This window comes from Mercenaria mercenaria, chromosome 8 (assembly GCF_021730395.1).
Source record: "Mercenaria mercenaria strain notata chromosome 8, MADL_Memer_1, whole genome shotgun sequence".
Lineage (NCBI taxonomy): Eukaryota > Metazoa > Mollusca > Bivalvia > Venerida > Veneridae > Mercenaria > Mercenaria mercenaria.
Window position 1 is genome coordinate 74072798 of NC_069368.1, and position 18573 is coordinate 74091370.

The following is an 18573-nucleotide window of genomic DNA, read 5'->3' on the forward strand; positions in this document are numbered from 1 at the left end:
TTTTTGTGTGTATTCTGGTTACAAAATGGGTGAAAATAAACCAAACCTGGCCAGACTATTTCTGAGACTGAGGGGTGGTTTCACTTTCAGATGTTTCAGTAATTTGAAGTTCTTGCCAGTACAATTACTGTACCATATAAACAGGTATTTCTACCTAAGCATACTAACCGAAGAAGGACTAATTTGAAATCAAGTTAGCATAGATCACATAACATTCCCCTGTGAAAATGCTCAAGGATGTAACTTTACTGAATTCCAAGTTTATTATTTAGATATCTGTCAAATGTCTTACAGTGAAATGAATGCCTTCTACGCTGCCAACTGCATGACATTTCTCGCCATAATTACAGGCACCAGTTAAAACCTGATGCCTGTTCATCATTCAAGAATAGAAATTTCTAGTTAAAGCAGAAGTATTGATTATCTGGTAGAAAATTGTGGAAATGTCATTTGATGTCTTCCATCTTGGATTTGTTACGAGATCCCGCTGGTTCCCGCGAGATTACACGGCGTATCAGTAGATAAATAATCTATGTGTAATACTATTGTAGTAATCCACCAAATGTTTTGTGTGTGGGGGGGGGGGGGGGGTTTGTTTGTTTGTTTGTTTTTAGGGATAACACATGTTTTTCGTGTTATAACATCTGCAGAATCCCGAGGGATTGGTTGGTACCCGAGGATGTTATAACACGAAAAGAACATGCGCTAACGCTATAATTTCTAGCAGAAAGCGCGTAAAAACCAGGTAAATGAATGGCAGTGGCTACGATTACGGTACCGTTATCCTAGCCTCTGGTTCTAGTATTACGGAAGTTCCGTATTCCTAGACAACCCTATGAGGATAGGCTAGGATTACGGAAGTATTTAAGAGGCATCAAATATATGTTAGGACATGCATAAATGACGTTGTAAAATTACTTATTTCACTATTATTTCGTGCTATCAATCCGCTGTTTTGGGTTAGTATAATCTTAATGGTGGCACGCGAAAATATTATAGAATTATCTATGTTTCATATATACCTGCAATTTTTGTCATCAAATCAACACAAATGGTCTTTAATAACATACAATATGGTTAAAAATAAAAAAATCAAAGTATAGAATATTTTTTTTAAACCTAACTTTTACCCTCATATTTTTATATTTCCGCGGGCCGCCATTAATATAGCGTTTAAGATTATACTAACCCAAAATGGCGGATAGATAACACGGAATAATAAGGCAGGCATCAAAAATCGCTATTTTAATAAAGTGAACTAAGAAGTTTACAACATCATTTATGCATGTCCTAACATATTTTTGATGTCTCTTAAATACTTCCGTAATCCTAGAACCGGAGGCTAGGATTACGGTACCGTAATCGTAGCCACTGCCTAAATGAATACATTGTCCCTCAACGTCATTAATTTTCCATGAAATGTGCGGTTAAGTCTAGTCTAAGGCTACGCTGTATTTACACGTTAGTGTCATTTCCTTTTGAATTACTGGTACTGATGATAAACCCGAACAGAAAATGAGGTTTTTTTACCTGTAACTTTTTTATTTCTGCAAATTGAAATCAATGGTCGGTATCAAAATAAAGCTTAACCTTTGCTGAAAACTTTACATAATTCAAATTTATATTTAGTAAGCAAACTCACACGAAGTGAGGGCCTGAAAGGGGTATGTAAAAAGGGGACTTTATGAACGTTGACTGATGATAAATTCGAACCCTTTGTCATTTACAAAATTTTCTTGGTATTATTATATTGAAACTTGCCCCAAAAAGCTGCAACAGTCATTCCTGATCAAGTAATGAAAAGTTAACAAATGACAGGCCTTCATGTTTCGACAGTGAGCATGCACAAAAAACACCCTCTTCCCCAGTAATTTTGGATAAATATTTTTTATACAAATTTATGTAAGTCATTTATTTATACAGAATATTTACCAATTTTGTTTTTGTTTACACCAGTTGGTGTTGTAAGTGGAAACTATTAGATGGTGTGTTCAATTTTTTAAATGACCGATTGCAATCGAATATTTCCAAGGTGTTTGACTTTATCATCTGTCCGGGTTTATCATCAGTACCAGTATCCGTTTTGGGGCCGTAATACGTTTACGCTTTGCCAAGGAACGCGCATTATATAAAAAGGTATTATAACAGCACGTGAGCGCGAGAATCTCTCTGTTAACAGCCCCGAAAAGGACAATAACAGCAATTTTATGATAGAATGTTTGTTGTTGTTTTGTTGGGGTTTTTTGCCCTCGTTTTGTTGTAGTTGATTATGATGATTTTTGTGGTGTTTTGTCGTTGTATTTTTGTTTGTTTATTGGTTTTTTTATTTCCCTTATTGATTGATTTTTTATTCTAAAGGTCTACCATCTAATATTTAAAAATTTAAACAATAAATATATATATATAAAACCCGTGTTCGTCCACACCTTGACTACGCATGAACCGTCACACTAAAAAGAAAATAAATAAGCTTGTGATTGGTGCAGTGCTGTGCAATATGATAGATATAAATAATTACTCCACTTATTCCAGTATTTCCAAAATGTAATTTATTTTAGGTTGAAAGTCTCTTGGCCACCGTAGAAAGCACTATGCTTATGGATAACAAATTCACTTTTTTTAGTTATCGCATTTCCCATACACCATACTTTTCAAAAACACTTTGCAAGATGTCACTTTATTTCATTTCAAAACAATTCAACCAATCATTTCAAAATCATTTTCCTAGATATGGCATTTCTCATACACCACGATGTAACCTCTCATATTCATTGCATATACCTGAAATTTAAAAAGTAGAAGAATGATATTTATCTAAATAATATATCACTTCTGCGGTTTAATTATTATTGTAATTTAGCAATTTCAGAAGTGAAGGTAGTTTTGATCGGTAAAAACATGTATAATTCAGAAAATAAAAGAATATAAGAAAAATAGAGATAGAGATGTCACTGCTATTTTATTAACTTCTATTTAACAGTATGTTTTTAGCTCACCTGAGCAATGCTCAGGTGAGTTTTTCTGATCACTCGATGTCCGGCGTCCGTCGTCTGTCTGTCTGTCGTCTGTCAACATTTAGCTTGTGTATGCGATAGAGGCTGTATTTTTCAATTAATCTTCATGAATATTGGTCAGAATGATAACCTTGATGAAATCTAGGCCGAGTTCGAAAATGGGTCATCTCGGGTCAAAAACTAGGTCACTAGGTCAAATCAAAGAAAAACCTTGTGTATGCGATAGAGGCTGTATTTTTCAATTGATCTTCATGAATATTGGTCAGAATGATAACCTTGATGAAATCTAGGCCGAGTTCGAAAATGGGTCATCTCAGGTCAAAAACTAGGTCACTAGGTCAAATCAAAGAAAACCTTGTGTATGCGATAGAGGCTGTATTTTTCGATTGATCTTCATGAATATTAGTCAGAATGATTGCCTTGATGAAATCTAGGCGGGGTTCGAAAATGGGTCATCTGCAGTTAAAAACTAGGTCACTAGGTCAAATGAAAGAAAAACCTTGTGTATGCGATAGAGGCTGTATTTTTCATTTGATCTTCATGAATATTGGTCAGAATGATTACCTTGATGAAATCTAGGCCGAGTTCGAAAATGGGTCATCTCAGGTCAAAAACTAGGTCACTAGGTCAAGTCAAAGAAAAACCTTGTGTATGCGGTAGAGGCGGTATTTTTCAATTGATCTTCATGAATTTTGGTCAGAATGATTATCTTGATGAAATCTAGGCCGATTTTGAAAATGGGTCATCTCGAGTCAAAAACTAGGACACTAGGTCAAATCAAGGAAAAACCTTGTGTATGCGATAGAGGCTGTATTTTTCAACTGATCTTCATGAAATTTTGGTCAGAATGATTACTTTGATAAAATCTAGTTCGAGTTCGAAAATGGGTCATCTAGGATCAAAAACTAGGTCACTAGGTCAAATCGAAGAAAAACCTTGTGTATGCAATAGAGGATGTAGTTTTCAATTGATCTTCATGAAATTTGGTCAGAGTGATTGCCTTGATGAAATCTAGGTCGAGTTTGAATATGGGTTATCTGAGGTCAAAAACTAGGTCACTAGGTCAAATTAAAGAAAAATCTTGTGTATGCGATAGAGACTGTTTTTTTCAATTGATTTTTATGAAATTTGGTCAGGATGATTGCCTTAATGAAATCTAGGTCGAATTTGAATATGGGTCTTCTGAGGTCAAAAACAAGGTCATTTGGTCAAATCAAAGAAAAAACTTGTGTATGTGATAGAGGCTGTATTTTTCAATTGATCTTCATGAATTTTGGTCAGAATGATTGCCTTGATAAAATCTAGGTCGAAGTTGAACATGGGTCATCTAGGGTCAAAAACTAGGTCATATCTAAGAAAATGCTTGTTTTATCGCAAGAGACCAATTTTTTGGTCCAATCTTAATGAAAATTGGTCAGAATATTTGTTTCCATGAAATCACTAGGTCAAACATGTTTTACACTGTTATGGTGTGTTTCTTAGGTGAGCGACCTAGGGCCATCTTGGCCCTCTTGTTTTATTTCTTTCCTCTCGAGATCAAAGTACACACAGTGTTATAAATATTTTCATCGTTTTGTAAGTAATTGTAATATTGCTATCTTGCATGTCCTCTGATATCATTACCTGTGCAAGGAGATAACTCTTTTTCAAACTTTCCTGAACTCTGGCACATGGTCGGATGTAAATTACATTTTTTTATCGACCTTGATCGCCGTTATCTGTCGAAATAGTACATTCTCAAATCAGCCTCTGTGTCTATTTTCAGAATGACCCAATAACAGCCACGTTTATGGTTAAAGAATTCGGACAAACATCGAGAGAGATATGTGTTGTTTATTTAACTCAGTGGAACGTGTGATGATTGTATGATGTTATACATATTTTTGTTCTGTTTAAGAACTGTAACTGCATTTCAAACATGTCCTAGAATTTGGCAGACTGGATTTACAGAAACATTTGCTTTAATAGTATTGATGCTATTATTAACATGCAATAAACTGCTTTCACTGTTAGTTTATCTTATTCATGTTGAAAATGTTGCAAGTTCGATCTCAGTGACAATTTGGCCATAGAGAGTAAATATGAAATAATTTGTTCTCTATCCGAAATTTGTGAGGAAGTTGTATGATAGTTTTTATTGATCCAGTTAATTTACTCTTGATACATAACCTTAAATGGTGTTACAGCTGTGTCAAACAATAAAGAAATGAACAACCAGAACCTGTCACAACAAATGTTCCGAATTTGAATACATAATAAAAATAAAACTTTTTTCTGCGTATATAAACTAACATCCAAGATAATAAACTTTGTAAAAAGTTTACATATTCAAAATTAACTCATCCAAATCCTTCTTTATCTTTTGTTATTTTCCGTCAATTTAGAACAGTACGTGATTGTTACAAAATACAATCAATTTATATCATTAACTTCGTACATGAGGCAAAGAAACTCAACCGAGAGTTCAAAACTGAGCTGAGCATACCAACGACTCCCCTAGGTAGTGAAGACATTATAAACCCACTAGCGAATGATCTGTCCTCAGTGACTGTGAGACTTGCTGTTCCTCGTCTTGACCGCGGGAAGCAAGAGGATGAAGGCATTCGGAGTAGCCTCACACTTGCTATGATCAATGAAGACTATCCTCCGGAATCATGGACTCATGTCTATTCAGACGGATCAGCCACATGCGCCGTCAAAGATGGAGGAGCAGGAGTTTTCATTCAATACCCATCTGGCAAGAGAGAAACACTACATGCAGCCACAGGAAAACACTGCAGCAATTACAAGGCAGAGACTGAAGCACTCATGAATGCCGTCTCAATGGTTGAAGACTCGGCAGAAGAAAGCTCCTCAGTCGTCTTTCTCACAGATGCACTGTCTGTCATGAAAGCTCTGATCAACAATAAAGCTCCGCAGCTAGCCAGGAGAATGCAGAGCCTGAGTATAACCTGCAAAGTAGCACTTCAGTGGATTCCATCCCATTGTGAACTTGCAGGCAATGAAGAGGCAGACAAACTGGCTAAGCTAGGAGCTCAGTCAAAACAACCAACAGAACCTGTGAGTTACAAGGAGAAAGTCACCATCATCAAGGCACTAACGAGACCAAGGATGGAGGAAGATGCTTTTCATCTCCTTGATCGGTCTGAACAAGTGATAATGGTCAGGCTCCGCTCAGGGCACAACAAGCTCAATGCTCACATGTACAAGAAATACAGACTGACATCATCGCTAACTTGTCCATGTGGTGAAGAAGATCAGACTGCGGAGCATATACTTCAGAGATGTAAAAGGCATGAGCAGGAGCGAGCTGCGACTTGGCCGATAGATACCTCAATTCACCAGAAATTGTATGGAGGCATTGGGGATCTGCGGCAAACCACAAATTTCATAGAGGCTGCTAGTCTGACAGTGTAGTCGCGAACGATAAGAAGAAAGAAGATCATTAACAAATATCATCAAATAACATCGTTGAAAATAATTGTTTGAAAAGTTTGTACTGCAGCTTCATTCAAGACATGAAGTAGCGTGAAATATATAAACCCATTTTATTTTTTAATTTATGATTTTTGACTCTCATTTTTCAAAGTCCAAAGATACTAGCGTACATATATCTTAATCATGTAGATGTTCATATTTTAACAGCCTCTTTTCATCAAATATTTCATGAGCATTTTCTTTTTTTTTTTCATACTGAAAATATTGGCAAAAAGTCTCATAATACGCATGAGGATCCGTATCCCTAGACATTTCCAACATTCAAATCATCTCAGTAACTATGCATTAAAGTGTAAATATAAACAAATGTTGCATCTCTGGCCAGGTACATTATTTTCTTTGAGATAAGAATGTGCGATTGCAATCCTAACATTCTACTTTCGAAAATCTCTAGCTGTGTCATGATTGTTTGTTATTCATAACTTTATCATGACATCACAGTATATTAGGGGTTCTAATTGACCAATCAGAGAGCAGCATTTTCGAGTACCTGCCAGTTTCCACTTGGGTATAACGAAGTATATTTACAATGAACATATAGTGACTTTAGAAATAAATATCACACTACTTTAGAAATCAAATTAAGATTTTTCACTGCACATGTCCCAGATGATGCTACAGACAACAAAAATTGAAGTTTCATTGAAATATTGTTTCAATGTATACCTTTTTTTAGTTTTAAAAGTTTGAGATTTACACAGGGAGTCTATGATAAAGTCCGAGTAAAATATAATTAATACCCAAGTGAAGTAAGTATCATTCCACAATGTTTTGGACATGTTAAAATTATGAATACTAATAATAGGGATTGAGTGCGACGTAGTAAGGCGGCGGTCCGTCGCCGAATTCTTACAACATTTAGCAGTATAATACCTAGAATTGAATCCAAAATGTCTGCCGATGAATGGGGTACTGTCATGTGGTTCACATATTTTCGTTTATATCGAGAAAGTTTCTTTCTTTACTCTTAGTTACTGATGTTCTAATTATATTTTCAGATGCCGATGACTTTGAGCCAGCTGCTCCAATTGTTGGAAAGACTGATAAATGGGAAGGAGAAGATGAAGGCGACGATGTGAAGGTACCCCACCCACCTGATTTCATTGTTAATTACGATGTATGACTCAAATTATAGAAAAACGAACATGGAATCCCATTACTATTTTCTTTCTTTGTAATGATTTACATTGTATGCCATTGAAGTCTTATTCTAGGGTATTAATATCAGCAAAAGAAGAACAAAAGAACGGTAGCAGGGAAAGACGAATCAACAAAACAACACCCAAATACTGTTTATGAAATGGTTAATCTGTTACTGGGAATAAAACAACCCCTTAGGCCCCTGAGAATATAAGAAAACAGGGTATAGCACCATGATACTGTACCTAAACCAGAATGTACCCAAAAATTAAAAAAAAACTAAAATTATCCACAAGAAGTAAAAATGTAGCCTCCTTCAAAGAACTAAAAATACACAGAATGGCAACTGGGGATAATCCCGTGTCATCTCGTGTAAGATCGTTATCTTATTTCAAAGCGTTTGCCGACTTGATCAGTCGTGATCAAATCAACAGACGCTTACTGAAGTATAAAATTGGCGGTACGCCCGGCGCGTAATAAACCGAATCGAATCCTCTTTTCAAACGAAAACTGTTGATTTCTTAGACTTGCAATCATAAATTCATTCCTTCCCCGTGTAGAAAATACTAATAACATTAAAAAAGCACCATTATCATTGTAAACAATCGATCCGAAAGTAACCTTATTTAAAAGCGTTTGCCGACTTGATCAATCGTGATCAACAGATGCTTACAACGAGATCTCATTCAGTTGTCACGGGATGTTGGCGTGATTTGCTCTATATGCCTTTCAAGTTGCCGATCTATTTATTTTTATAGCTCTTTGCCTCCTTGTACCAATTATCAAACGCTACCATCTCTCGATTGATTTCAATATGTCATCGAATTACCGCACTTTGCAAAGGTACTTTACTAATCTTTTGGCATTTTCATTGTTTTTTTGCCAGTTTTGAGCAAAGTATTAGTAAGTGTTTTATAGAATATTTTATTCATATCCTTTTCTACCTGACAAAGTACACTGACCTCATAAAATTTACAAGAAAATCTAATTATGTTTTGATATGTTTCCCGTCTGTCAGATCTAACACATACATGTGTACAAATTTTCTCATTTTGATGAGACTATATATGTTACGCATTTGGTAAATCGCGCAGTGAAAATAACCAATTTGTTATCTGCGCAACGATTTGTAAATCGGGCAACCTTATATATTTCTTATATGCGCAGGGTAACTTTCTTGCACATTTGGTAAATGAGTCTGCGCTTTTAACATATGGATGATATCTCCCGATAAAATTAGAGTGTTAGACTTGTAGGCCTACATAAAATTGTTTAATTGTAAAACTGACGGTGATCAGGCACCCGTTAAGGTTTGAACTGCCTGTGCTTAATTTGTAAAGAACAAGAAAAACATTTTTTTTAAATATATGTGGGTATTTATGAGGTAATTTCAATGAAATGCTCACGTCCCTGGTAGTTTATGGACTATAAATTTCTGTTGACGACGGTATTAAGAGTCATTTGGCATAGGTGTTAAAAAAGTTTAAAATGATACAAAATATCCAAAGTATATTTAATAACACAAATATTTTTTTTTTTGTTAATGTTTTTTTTAACTTTTAAACTCCGTAGCCGGTGCGGGATGTCGATCTAGCGTTAATATCAAATCCTGAAATGACACCGATATTTCAAATATACATTGCTTATTTCTTACAGATCGTATTGATATTTTTTAATGTTTTGTAGTACAAAAGAGTAATTTTCGCCAGAACGTGAACGAATTTTTGTTGCTGCGCAAGATGTGTCCTGCGCTAATAGAAAATCTGGAAATTACTCTGATATTATGCATAACTGCCATAAACCATGCTAACTTTTACATTGTTTAACAATTACAGACTGATATTGCAAATCTTGGTTTTAAAAATGTGTCATAAATTTATTTCAACATCATTAAATTCATGGGAGTCGGTCACCTGGTTTCAGTATCTGCAGTATGATAAAATATGCAATAAAACTCAAACATGCGTGAAGGTGTTATTTCTTTCGGATAGCCACATCGTTCTCTCTTTCTTTTTATAACTAAAGTATTTTACTTCATCCGATCACACGCAGTCATTTTATCTGGATATAGAACATAAAGGAGACTTACATAAAAGACTGAATTGCCACACACTTACCACATTTCACCATATCGCTTTTTTTTCCCATCATATTGAAAAAGCGCTATTCTTTTTACCAAATTGAGCATATCTCTTGGCCAATATTAAAAATAAAACAAAAATAAGCAGAATTAAAAGACGATTCTTACAGATCTTTTATACTTATATAATTTTTTAATGTTTTATAGTGAGATAGATAGAATGAGTAACTAATAAGTTTCGTCAAAATGTGAACAAAATTTTACATTTTGTAGGTGTGCAAGATGTGTGTCCTGCGCTAATAGAACCCTGAAAATTTCTCTAATAACTTAAATATCTTTTATAAACCATTTTAACTTTTACTTCGTTTTTCGATTATAATCTAAAAACTGTAGCTTTTGAAAATCTGAATATAATGTTTCATCCGTAGCCTGCGCGGGATGTTGTTCCTGCGCTAATAGCAAATTCTGAACTGATATCGATATTTCAAACATATTTCAATTCTAAAAGATACTATTTATGTAACTTCATAAAAAATGTTTTCGGAGTAGAAAAAACAATAGAAAGAAGCGTGATTTCCGTCATAACGAGAACGAAATATTACATTTGTTATCTGCGCAAGATGTGTTTGCCCTGCGCTAATAAAAAACCTGGAAATAATCCTGATAACTTGGATATCTTTCATAAACCATATTAACTTTATCCTTTTTTAGCTCGACTATTCAAAGAATAGTCTAGCTATTCTACTCACCCTGGCGTCGGCGTCACACCTTGGTTAAGTTTTTGCATGCAAGTACATACAGCTATCATTTAAAGGCATATAGCTTTGAAACTTATTTATTCTTTTTCTAGGTCAATTACCAACCTCACTGGGTCAAGTTCCATAACTCTAACATGTATTTTGAGCAAATTATGCCCCCTTTTGGACTTCGAAAATTCTGGTTAAAGTTTTACATGCAAGTTACTATCTCCAAAACTAATACAGATATTGAATTGAAACTTCACGTGTCTTCGGGGTTATAAAACTAGTTGATAGCACCAAGTCCCATAACTCTGACCTTCATTTTAGCCAAATTATGCCCCCTTTTGGACTTAGAAAATTTTGGATAAAGTTTTGCGGCAAGTACATACAGCTATTACTAAAAGGCATATAGATTTGAAACTTATTTTTTCTTTTTCTAGATCAATTACCTACCTCACTGGTCAAGTCCTATAACTCTGACATGTATTTTAGCCAAGTTATGCCCCCTTTTAGACTTAGAAAATCCTGGTTAAAGTTTAACATGCAAGTTACTATCTCCAAAACTAATGCAGATATCAAATTGAAACTTCACATGTGTCTTCGGGGTTATAAATCTAGTTGATAGAATCAAGTCCCATAACTCTGACCTTCATTTTAGCCAAATTATGCCCCCTTTTGGACTTAAAAAATTTTGGTTCAAGTTTTGCATGCAAGTACATACAGCTATTACTAAAAGGCATATAGATTTGAAACTTATTTATTCTTTTTCAGATCAATTACCTATCTCACTGGGTCAAGTCCTATAACTCTGACATGTATTTTAGCCAAATTATGCCCCCTTTTGGACTTAGAAAATCCTGGTTAAAGTTTTACATGCAAGTTACTATCTCCAAAACTAATGCAGATATTAAATTGAAACTTCACATGTGTCTTCGGGGTTATAAAACTAGTTGATAGAATCAAGTCCCATAACTCTGACATGTATTTTAGCCAAATTATGCCCCCTTTTAGACTTAGAAAATTCTGGTTAAAGTTTTGCGTGCAAGTACATACAGCTATTACTAAAAGGCATATAGATTTGAAACTTATTTATTCTTTTTCTAGGTCAATTACCAACCTCACTAGGTCAAGTTCCATAACTCTTAACATGTATTTTGAGCAAATTATACCCCTTTTGGACTTAGAAAATTCTGGTTAAAGTTTTACATGCAAGTTACTTTCCCCAAAACTAATGCAGATATTAAATTGAAACTTAACATGTTTCTTCGGGGTTATAAAACTAGTTGATAGCATCAAGTCCCATATCTCTAATATGCATTTTGGTCAAATTATGTCCTGTTTCGGAACTTAAAACTCTTTCGATATTTAACATTTTGGGTAATAATATCCTGCTTCTGTGACAATATTTCGAATAGTCGAGCTTGGCTGTCTTACGGACAGCTCTTGTTGTGATTACACGCTGAAATTGTAGCTTTTGCCAAATGAATATTTTGTTACATCTGTATCTTGCGCGGGATGTTGGCCCTGCGCTAAAAAAAATCTGGAAATGATCCTGATTACTTGAATATCTTTCATAAACCATGCTTAATTTAACTTTGTTTTATAGACAAATGTAATTTTAATTCTGTAACCCGCGCGAGATGTCGGGTCTGCGCTAATAGCAAATCTTGAATTCAAATATATTTAATTTATAAAACATATCATTTATGTACCTTTTAGAAATGTAGTAGAAATAGATAGAAACAAAAGTGATTTCCTTCATACTGAGAATGAAAAAATTACATGTTTTATCTGTGCAAGACGTATGTCCTGCGCTAATAGAAAGTTTTAATATTACTCCGATAATTTCATACGCTATGTCAACTTTAATTTTGTTATTACAATTACAGACTAAAATTGTAGCTAGAATATAAAGTTACTTCTACATAACTCGCGGGATGACGGTCCTGCACTAATTGCAATTCCTGAAATGTCAACAATATACTAAATGTATGTCATTTCTTACAATTCTAATTGATATTATTTTTTCATGCTTTTATAGTGCAAAATAAATAAAATAACGAGTAAATTCGATCAGAACGTTAACGAAAGTTTATATTTGGTAGCTGCGCAAAATGTGTGTCCTGCTCTAATAAAAAAAAACCTAGAAAATTACTCTGTTTACTAGAATATCTTTCATTAACCATGTCAATTTTACCATTGTTTTACGGGCTGAAAGTCTAGCTTTTGCCAAAATGAATATCTTGTTACATCTGTAACAGGCGCGGGATATCGGTCCTACGCTAATAGCAAATCCTGAAATGATGCCGAAATTTCAAATATATAATTTCATTTCTAAAGCATTCTATAATCTATTCATGTCATTTTTTTCTAAGAAAAAAAAGAGAAGAAACAAACTGTTTTTATGGTAGAAAATAAATAGAAAAAGGAGTGAGTTCTGTCATGAATAGTACGAAATATTACTTTTTTTATCTGCGCAAGATATGTGTCCTGTACTAATGGAAAATTCAGATATTACTCCGATAGCTTTAACTTTGCTTTTACGAGTCCAGACTAAAATTATAGTTTCTGTAAAGCAGAATATAACGTATAATAATATATCTGTAACCTGCACGGGATGTCAGTCCTGCGCTTATAGCTAGTTTGATCCTTATCATACTGGACATGATTGATTCTGCCTTTGCTACAGGTGTAGATCATGATCAGCCTGCACATCAGTGTCATATATAAAACAAAACAGGAAAGGATAAGAATGAAAGAGAAGTCTTATAGAATTCTTCTCCTTTTAAAAATTGGATATTTCTCAGACTGGTTTCTTTCTTAATTGAGTGATTAAATTAAATTGAACCACGTCATGAGAAAACTAACATAGTGCGTTTGCGACCAGCATGGATCCAGAACAGGCTGCACATCCGCGCAGTCTAGTCAGGATCCATTCTGTTTGATCAGGCTTTGAAAGCGAACAACATGGAATCTGACCAGACTGCGCGGAAGCACAGGCTGGTCCTGATCCATCCTGGTTGCAAACGTGCTATGTTGGTTTTTTTCATGACGTGGCTCAATTTAATTTAATCACTCAGTTAAGAAAGAAACCAGTCTGAGAAATATCCAATTTTATCATTTCCTTTGTTGCTTTGATCGAAGTAATAGCGCAGGATAAGCATCATGCGCAGATAACAAATGTAATATTTCGTTCTCGTTATGACAGAAATCATTGTTTTGTATTTATTTAATTCCCACTCTTAAGACTTTTTATTTGTAGAAACGTTGCATAGATGGTATGTATTAAAAATGAAATATGTTTGAAATATCGGTGTCATTTCAGGATTTGCAGTGACATCCCGCGCATGGTGCAAATTTAACATTAGATTCGTCTTTGCAAAAGTTACAATTTTGGTCTGTAAGCATACAACAGAGTTTAAGTTTAGCATAGTTTATCAGAGATTTCAAGTAATCAGAGTAATTTGCATATGAACTATTAGTGCAGGACAAACATCTGCGCAGATAACAAATGTAAAATTTTCGTTCTCGTTACGACAGAAATGACTTTTTTCTTTTTATTTTCTTTTAAACATATCTTTAATTTTTAGAGATACATAAAGAGTATGTTTAAGAAATGAAGTTTTTTTTTTTTTTTTTTTTTTTTTGAAATATCCGTATCAATTCAGGATTTGCTATTAACTAGTGCAGGACCGACATCCAACATTATATTCAGATTTGCAAAAGCTACAGTTTTAGTCTGTAATCATAAGAGTTTAAGTTAACATAGTTTATGAGAAACATTCAAGTTATCAGAGTAATTTACAGATTTATTATTAGCGCAGACATACATCTTGCGCAGATAAAAAATGTAATATTGCCTTCTCGTTATGACAGAAATCACTCTTTTTCTATTCATTTTTCTACAGTATTCATTTGAAAGTTACATAAATAGTATGTTTTATGACTGAAATATATTTGAAATACAGTGTAATTTCAAACTTTGCTATTAGCGCAGGACCGACCTCCCACGCAAGTTACAGGTGTAACATTATAGCTCCATTTAGATTTGTAAAAAAACACTTATAGTTTTAGTCTGTAACCGTAAATCAAAGTAAAAGTTAATATGATTTATAAAAGATATTCAAGTTATCAGAATAATTTCCAGATTTATTATTAGCGCAGACACACATCTTGCGCAGATAAAAAATGTAATATTTCCTTCTCGTTATGACAGAAATCACTCTTTTTCTATTCATTTTTTACAGTATTCATTTGGAAGTTACATAAATAGTATGTTTTATGAATGAAATATATTTGAAATACAGTGTAATTTCAAACTTTGCTATTAGCGAAGGACCGACCTCCCACGCAAGTTACAGGTTTTAACATTATAGATCCATTTAGACTTGTAAAAAAACTATAGTTTTAGTCTGTAATCATTAATCAAAGTAAAAGTAAATATGATTTATAAAAGATATTAAAGTTATCAGAATAATTTCCAGATTTTCATTTAATGCAGGGCACCGAAGGCATATCTTGTGCAGCTACAAAATATAAAATTTTGTTTACGTTTTGATGAAAATTAGGCCTACTCTTTATTCAATTGATTTTGTACTATAAAATAATAATAATAATAATAATATAGATAAGATCTGTAAGAATTTTCTTTTAATTCTGTGACTTTTTTTGTTTCATCTTTTATCTTAGACATGTTGAGAGATATGCTCCCGTTGATAAAAAAAATATTATTGTTAAATTTCAAGATATTTCATTACAATAAAAACGATATTTTCATGATTTTGCTAAGTGTGTGCTCGGGTGAAGTAGAAAATTTTAAAAATAGCCTAAAACATACCAGGGGACGACGTGTGCAAGCTGGAGGAAATCACACCTTCACGCATGTTTGGGTTTTATTGCATCTTGTATAAGATTGGAGGTATTGAAACCTGGTGACCGACTGCCGTGAATTTACTGATGAAGAAACAAATTCATGACACATAATTTAAGTACCGAGATATTCAGCATTTGACATCTATATTTATTAATAAATTGACCAGCTGCATGATTTATCTAACACGAAATGCAAATTTCTGATATATAAAGTTACATTTGTTATTTGCGCTGCGCATTTGGTAAATCGCGCAGATTAAATTTATCCTGCGCAACGATTGGTAAATCGTTGCGCATATAACCAACGTAAAAATTTGTTATATGCACTGCGCGTTTGGTAAATAGCGCAGATTGGTTATTTGCGCTCAACATATATAAACTTATGGACTATTTAAATAAATGCATTTTAAAAAATTTTATTGCTGAAATATTTGTCTGATTTGGGTCATGACACCGTAAAGGCAGTACTTGCAGCGATTTTTTCCCTTCTTTATAAAGTACCCCTAAAAGGACCTTTTCCCAATTGAAAAATGCAATCTTTTTTCCCAATTATCATAAAAAAAATTTAATGATTGCAGAAGGAAAACTTAGTTACATTGACTTTCACCATGATTTAACCATTTAAACAGTTTGTTTGATGCTTTTTACATGGAATTAAAGGAAGAAGCATTCTAAATGATGTTATTAAGTAACTGAAAATTCCCAATCTGAGTAAAAAGCCTGCTATTTTTCCCAATTTATCTGGTACCGGACCTTTTCCATAAAGGGCAAAAAAAATCACTGGACTTGTGAAAGGTCGAGAATTGGTTCTTTGTAGAATGTGATTAACGATCAAACTTACCTACATGTACATACCTGTATTACGTCATGTAGTAGAAGTGAACATCCCAAAATAGAGTACACAGCTTTGAAAAGGGTCAGTCTACCAATCAATGTCAATATCTTATATTTGATTATTTTTTAACCTATATAATTACCACAAAATAGTGTAAAACTGGGTCGAGAGATGGTACATGGAGGCTAAGTGTGTTTTATAGAAGATGTTAAAATGTGCACATGTTTTAGATCTAGTCCAACAAATCTGATGCAATCCTAGGGAATATTGAGTGATTTCTTTTTTAGCTCGACTATTCGAAGAATAAGTAGAGCTATCCTACTCACAACGGTGTCGGCGTCGGTGTCACACCTTGGTTAAGTTTTTGCGTACCAGTTCACATTTTGACAAAGTATTTTGAGATAAAGCTTTGAAACTTTCAACACTTCTTTACCAATCATCATGGCCAGTTATAGGCAAGAGCATGTAACTCCATCAAGGATTTTGGCTGAATTATGTCCCCTTTTGACTTAGAAATCATGGTTAACTTTTTCGTACCAGTTCATACTTTGACAAAGTCTTTTAAGATAAAGCTTTGAAGATTCAACACTTGTTTACCATCATCATGGCCAGTTATAGGCAAGAGCACATAACTCCATCAAGCATTTTGGCTGAATTATGGCCCCTTTTGACTTAGAAATCATGGTGAAGTTTTTCGTACCAGTTCATATTTTGACAAAGTCTTTCGAGATAAAGCTTTTAAACTTTCAACACTTGTTTACCATCATCATGGCCAGTTATAGGCAAGAGTACATAACTCCATCAAGGATTTTGGCTGAATTATCGCCCCTTTCGACTTAGAAATCTTGGTTAATATTTCGTACCAGTTCATATTTTGACAAAGTCTTTTGAGATAAAGCTTTGAAACTTTCAACTCCTGTTTACCATCACCATGTCCAGTTATAGGCAAGAGTACATAACTCCATCAAGGATTTTGGCTGAATTATGGCCCCTTTTGACTTAGAAATCTTGGTTAAGTTTTTCGTACCAGTTTATATTTTTTGTAAAGTGTTTGACATATGGCTTTGAAACTTTTATCACTTGTTTAGTATAATAGTCTCTATCTGTAGGAAAGAGAAAATAACTCTGTCATCTATTTTGGCTGAATTATGGGCCTTTTTGGACTTTGAAATTAGTTCTGTTTTCATGCAAATCCATGTTTTGTCAAAACTATTTGACATATGGCTTTTAAACTTTGAACACTTGTTTATCATTATGATTTCCATCTGTAGGCAAGAGTACATAACTATTTTGACTGAATTATGGCCGTTTTTGGACTTTGAAATTGGCTCATATATTGCCATTTAGTGCAAGACTTATTGAAATCTTAGTAATACAGGAACATTGTTTGTCTAATCTATTTATTTCTTTTGTCTGAATATCCGTGGAAATATTTTGACCCCATTCTTAAATCAATTCTTCAAATAGTCGAGCGTGCTGTCATCAGACAGCTCTTGTTTCATATATGGGCAATATCCCCACTTGCATCAAACACTTGAAAGACCAAAATAGTGGAAGCAATTTCCAATGAAATTTTCATTGCTGCTGACACTTTACATGCTATACTCAGCCTCAGGGATCGAATTTAGTGGTCGCTAACTTGCAAAATTCAAGTAAGAAAAAAAATGAGAGTAGAAAATCATGGCACTCGAATATTTTCACATTCGAAAATCGGGGAATTTGCTCAAACTGTCCTTTTCTCTTTAAAAACTCCTTTGGGGCAGTTTATTTTCCGATTATCTCGTGACTGCTTGTAGACGCTTGTCGCTTTATACAAAAGTAATTATAGGATATCTAAGTAAGCATCTAGGCAATATTTGTTTTTATTTGGTCTGTAATTTGCAAAGTTCTGCGTAGAGGAAAATAACATGTTTCTTGGTGCAAAAAAGCCCGCGGAGATCGATAATGCTAGCAACACTAGGGGCAGTGACCTGGGAGGTTATTCCTACGGGACCGTAAGAATAGCCACTTCCAAACTTAAAACTTCAACATCCAGCCAAAAGTTCAATGAATCATTGAGTACTTTTGTTCGTTTCATACTTTCAATACTAGAAAGTCTCCGGCCTGTCCAGACCGTGAACTTCTATATGAAACCAAACAACAACAAAACAACTTAATAAATTAAGCACGTAAACAGCTTTTAAATAATTGCAAGCGGAACCCATCATTTTGCTAATGGAAAAATATGGCACTAGCAAAAATTTGCTAGTGGAAAAAAAAGTTAAATTTGATCCCTGCAGCCTATAGGTTTAAGGTTCATGTCAAGTCTTTTGAAACCACCCCTCAGGTGAATTTTTGTTTTAGTTTTTTACACCAAATATACCTTGGTTTATCATATACAATATACCAAACTAT

General features: G+C 34.1%; 2 protein-coding genes across 8 annotated transcripts in view; one reads left to right on the plus strand and one right to left on the minus strand.

Annotated features, from left to right (window-relative positions):
- The window catches only part of LOC123566068 (dmX-like protein 2), a 136915-nt gene extending 136435 nt beyond the window's left edge, over positions 1-480 (minus strand). For all 7 annotated transcript variants that reach the window (XR_008372170.1, XM_053550199.1, XM_053550198.1 and 4 more), the window contains exon 1: positions 293-480. Coding sequence is in view for 6 of the 7 variants with exons in the window: in XM_053550199.1 (XP_053406174.1) it covers positions 293-382 (90 nt within the window). In the remaining variant the exon portion in view is untranslated. The remainder of the gene's footprint in view (positions 1-292) is intronic.
- A 6881-nt stretch (positions 481-7361) lies between these two features.
- The window catches only part of LOC123566067 (eukaryotic translation initiation factor 3 subunit J-B-like), a 49073-nt gene continuing 37861 nt past the window's right edge, over positions 7362-18573 (plus strand). The window contains exons 1-2 of the mRNA XM_045359900.2: positions 7362-7421; positions 7511-7593. Of these exons, the coding sequence (XP_045215835.2) occupies positions 7403-7421; positions 7511-7593 (102 nt within the window). The 5' untranslated portion in view covers positions 7362-7402. The remainder of the gene's footprint in view (positions 7422-7510; positions 7594-18573) is intronic.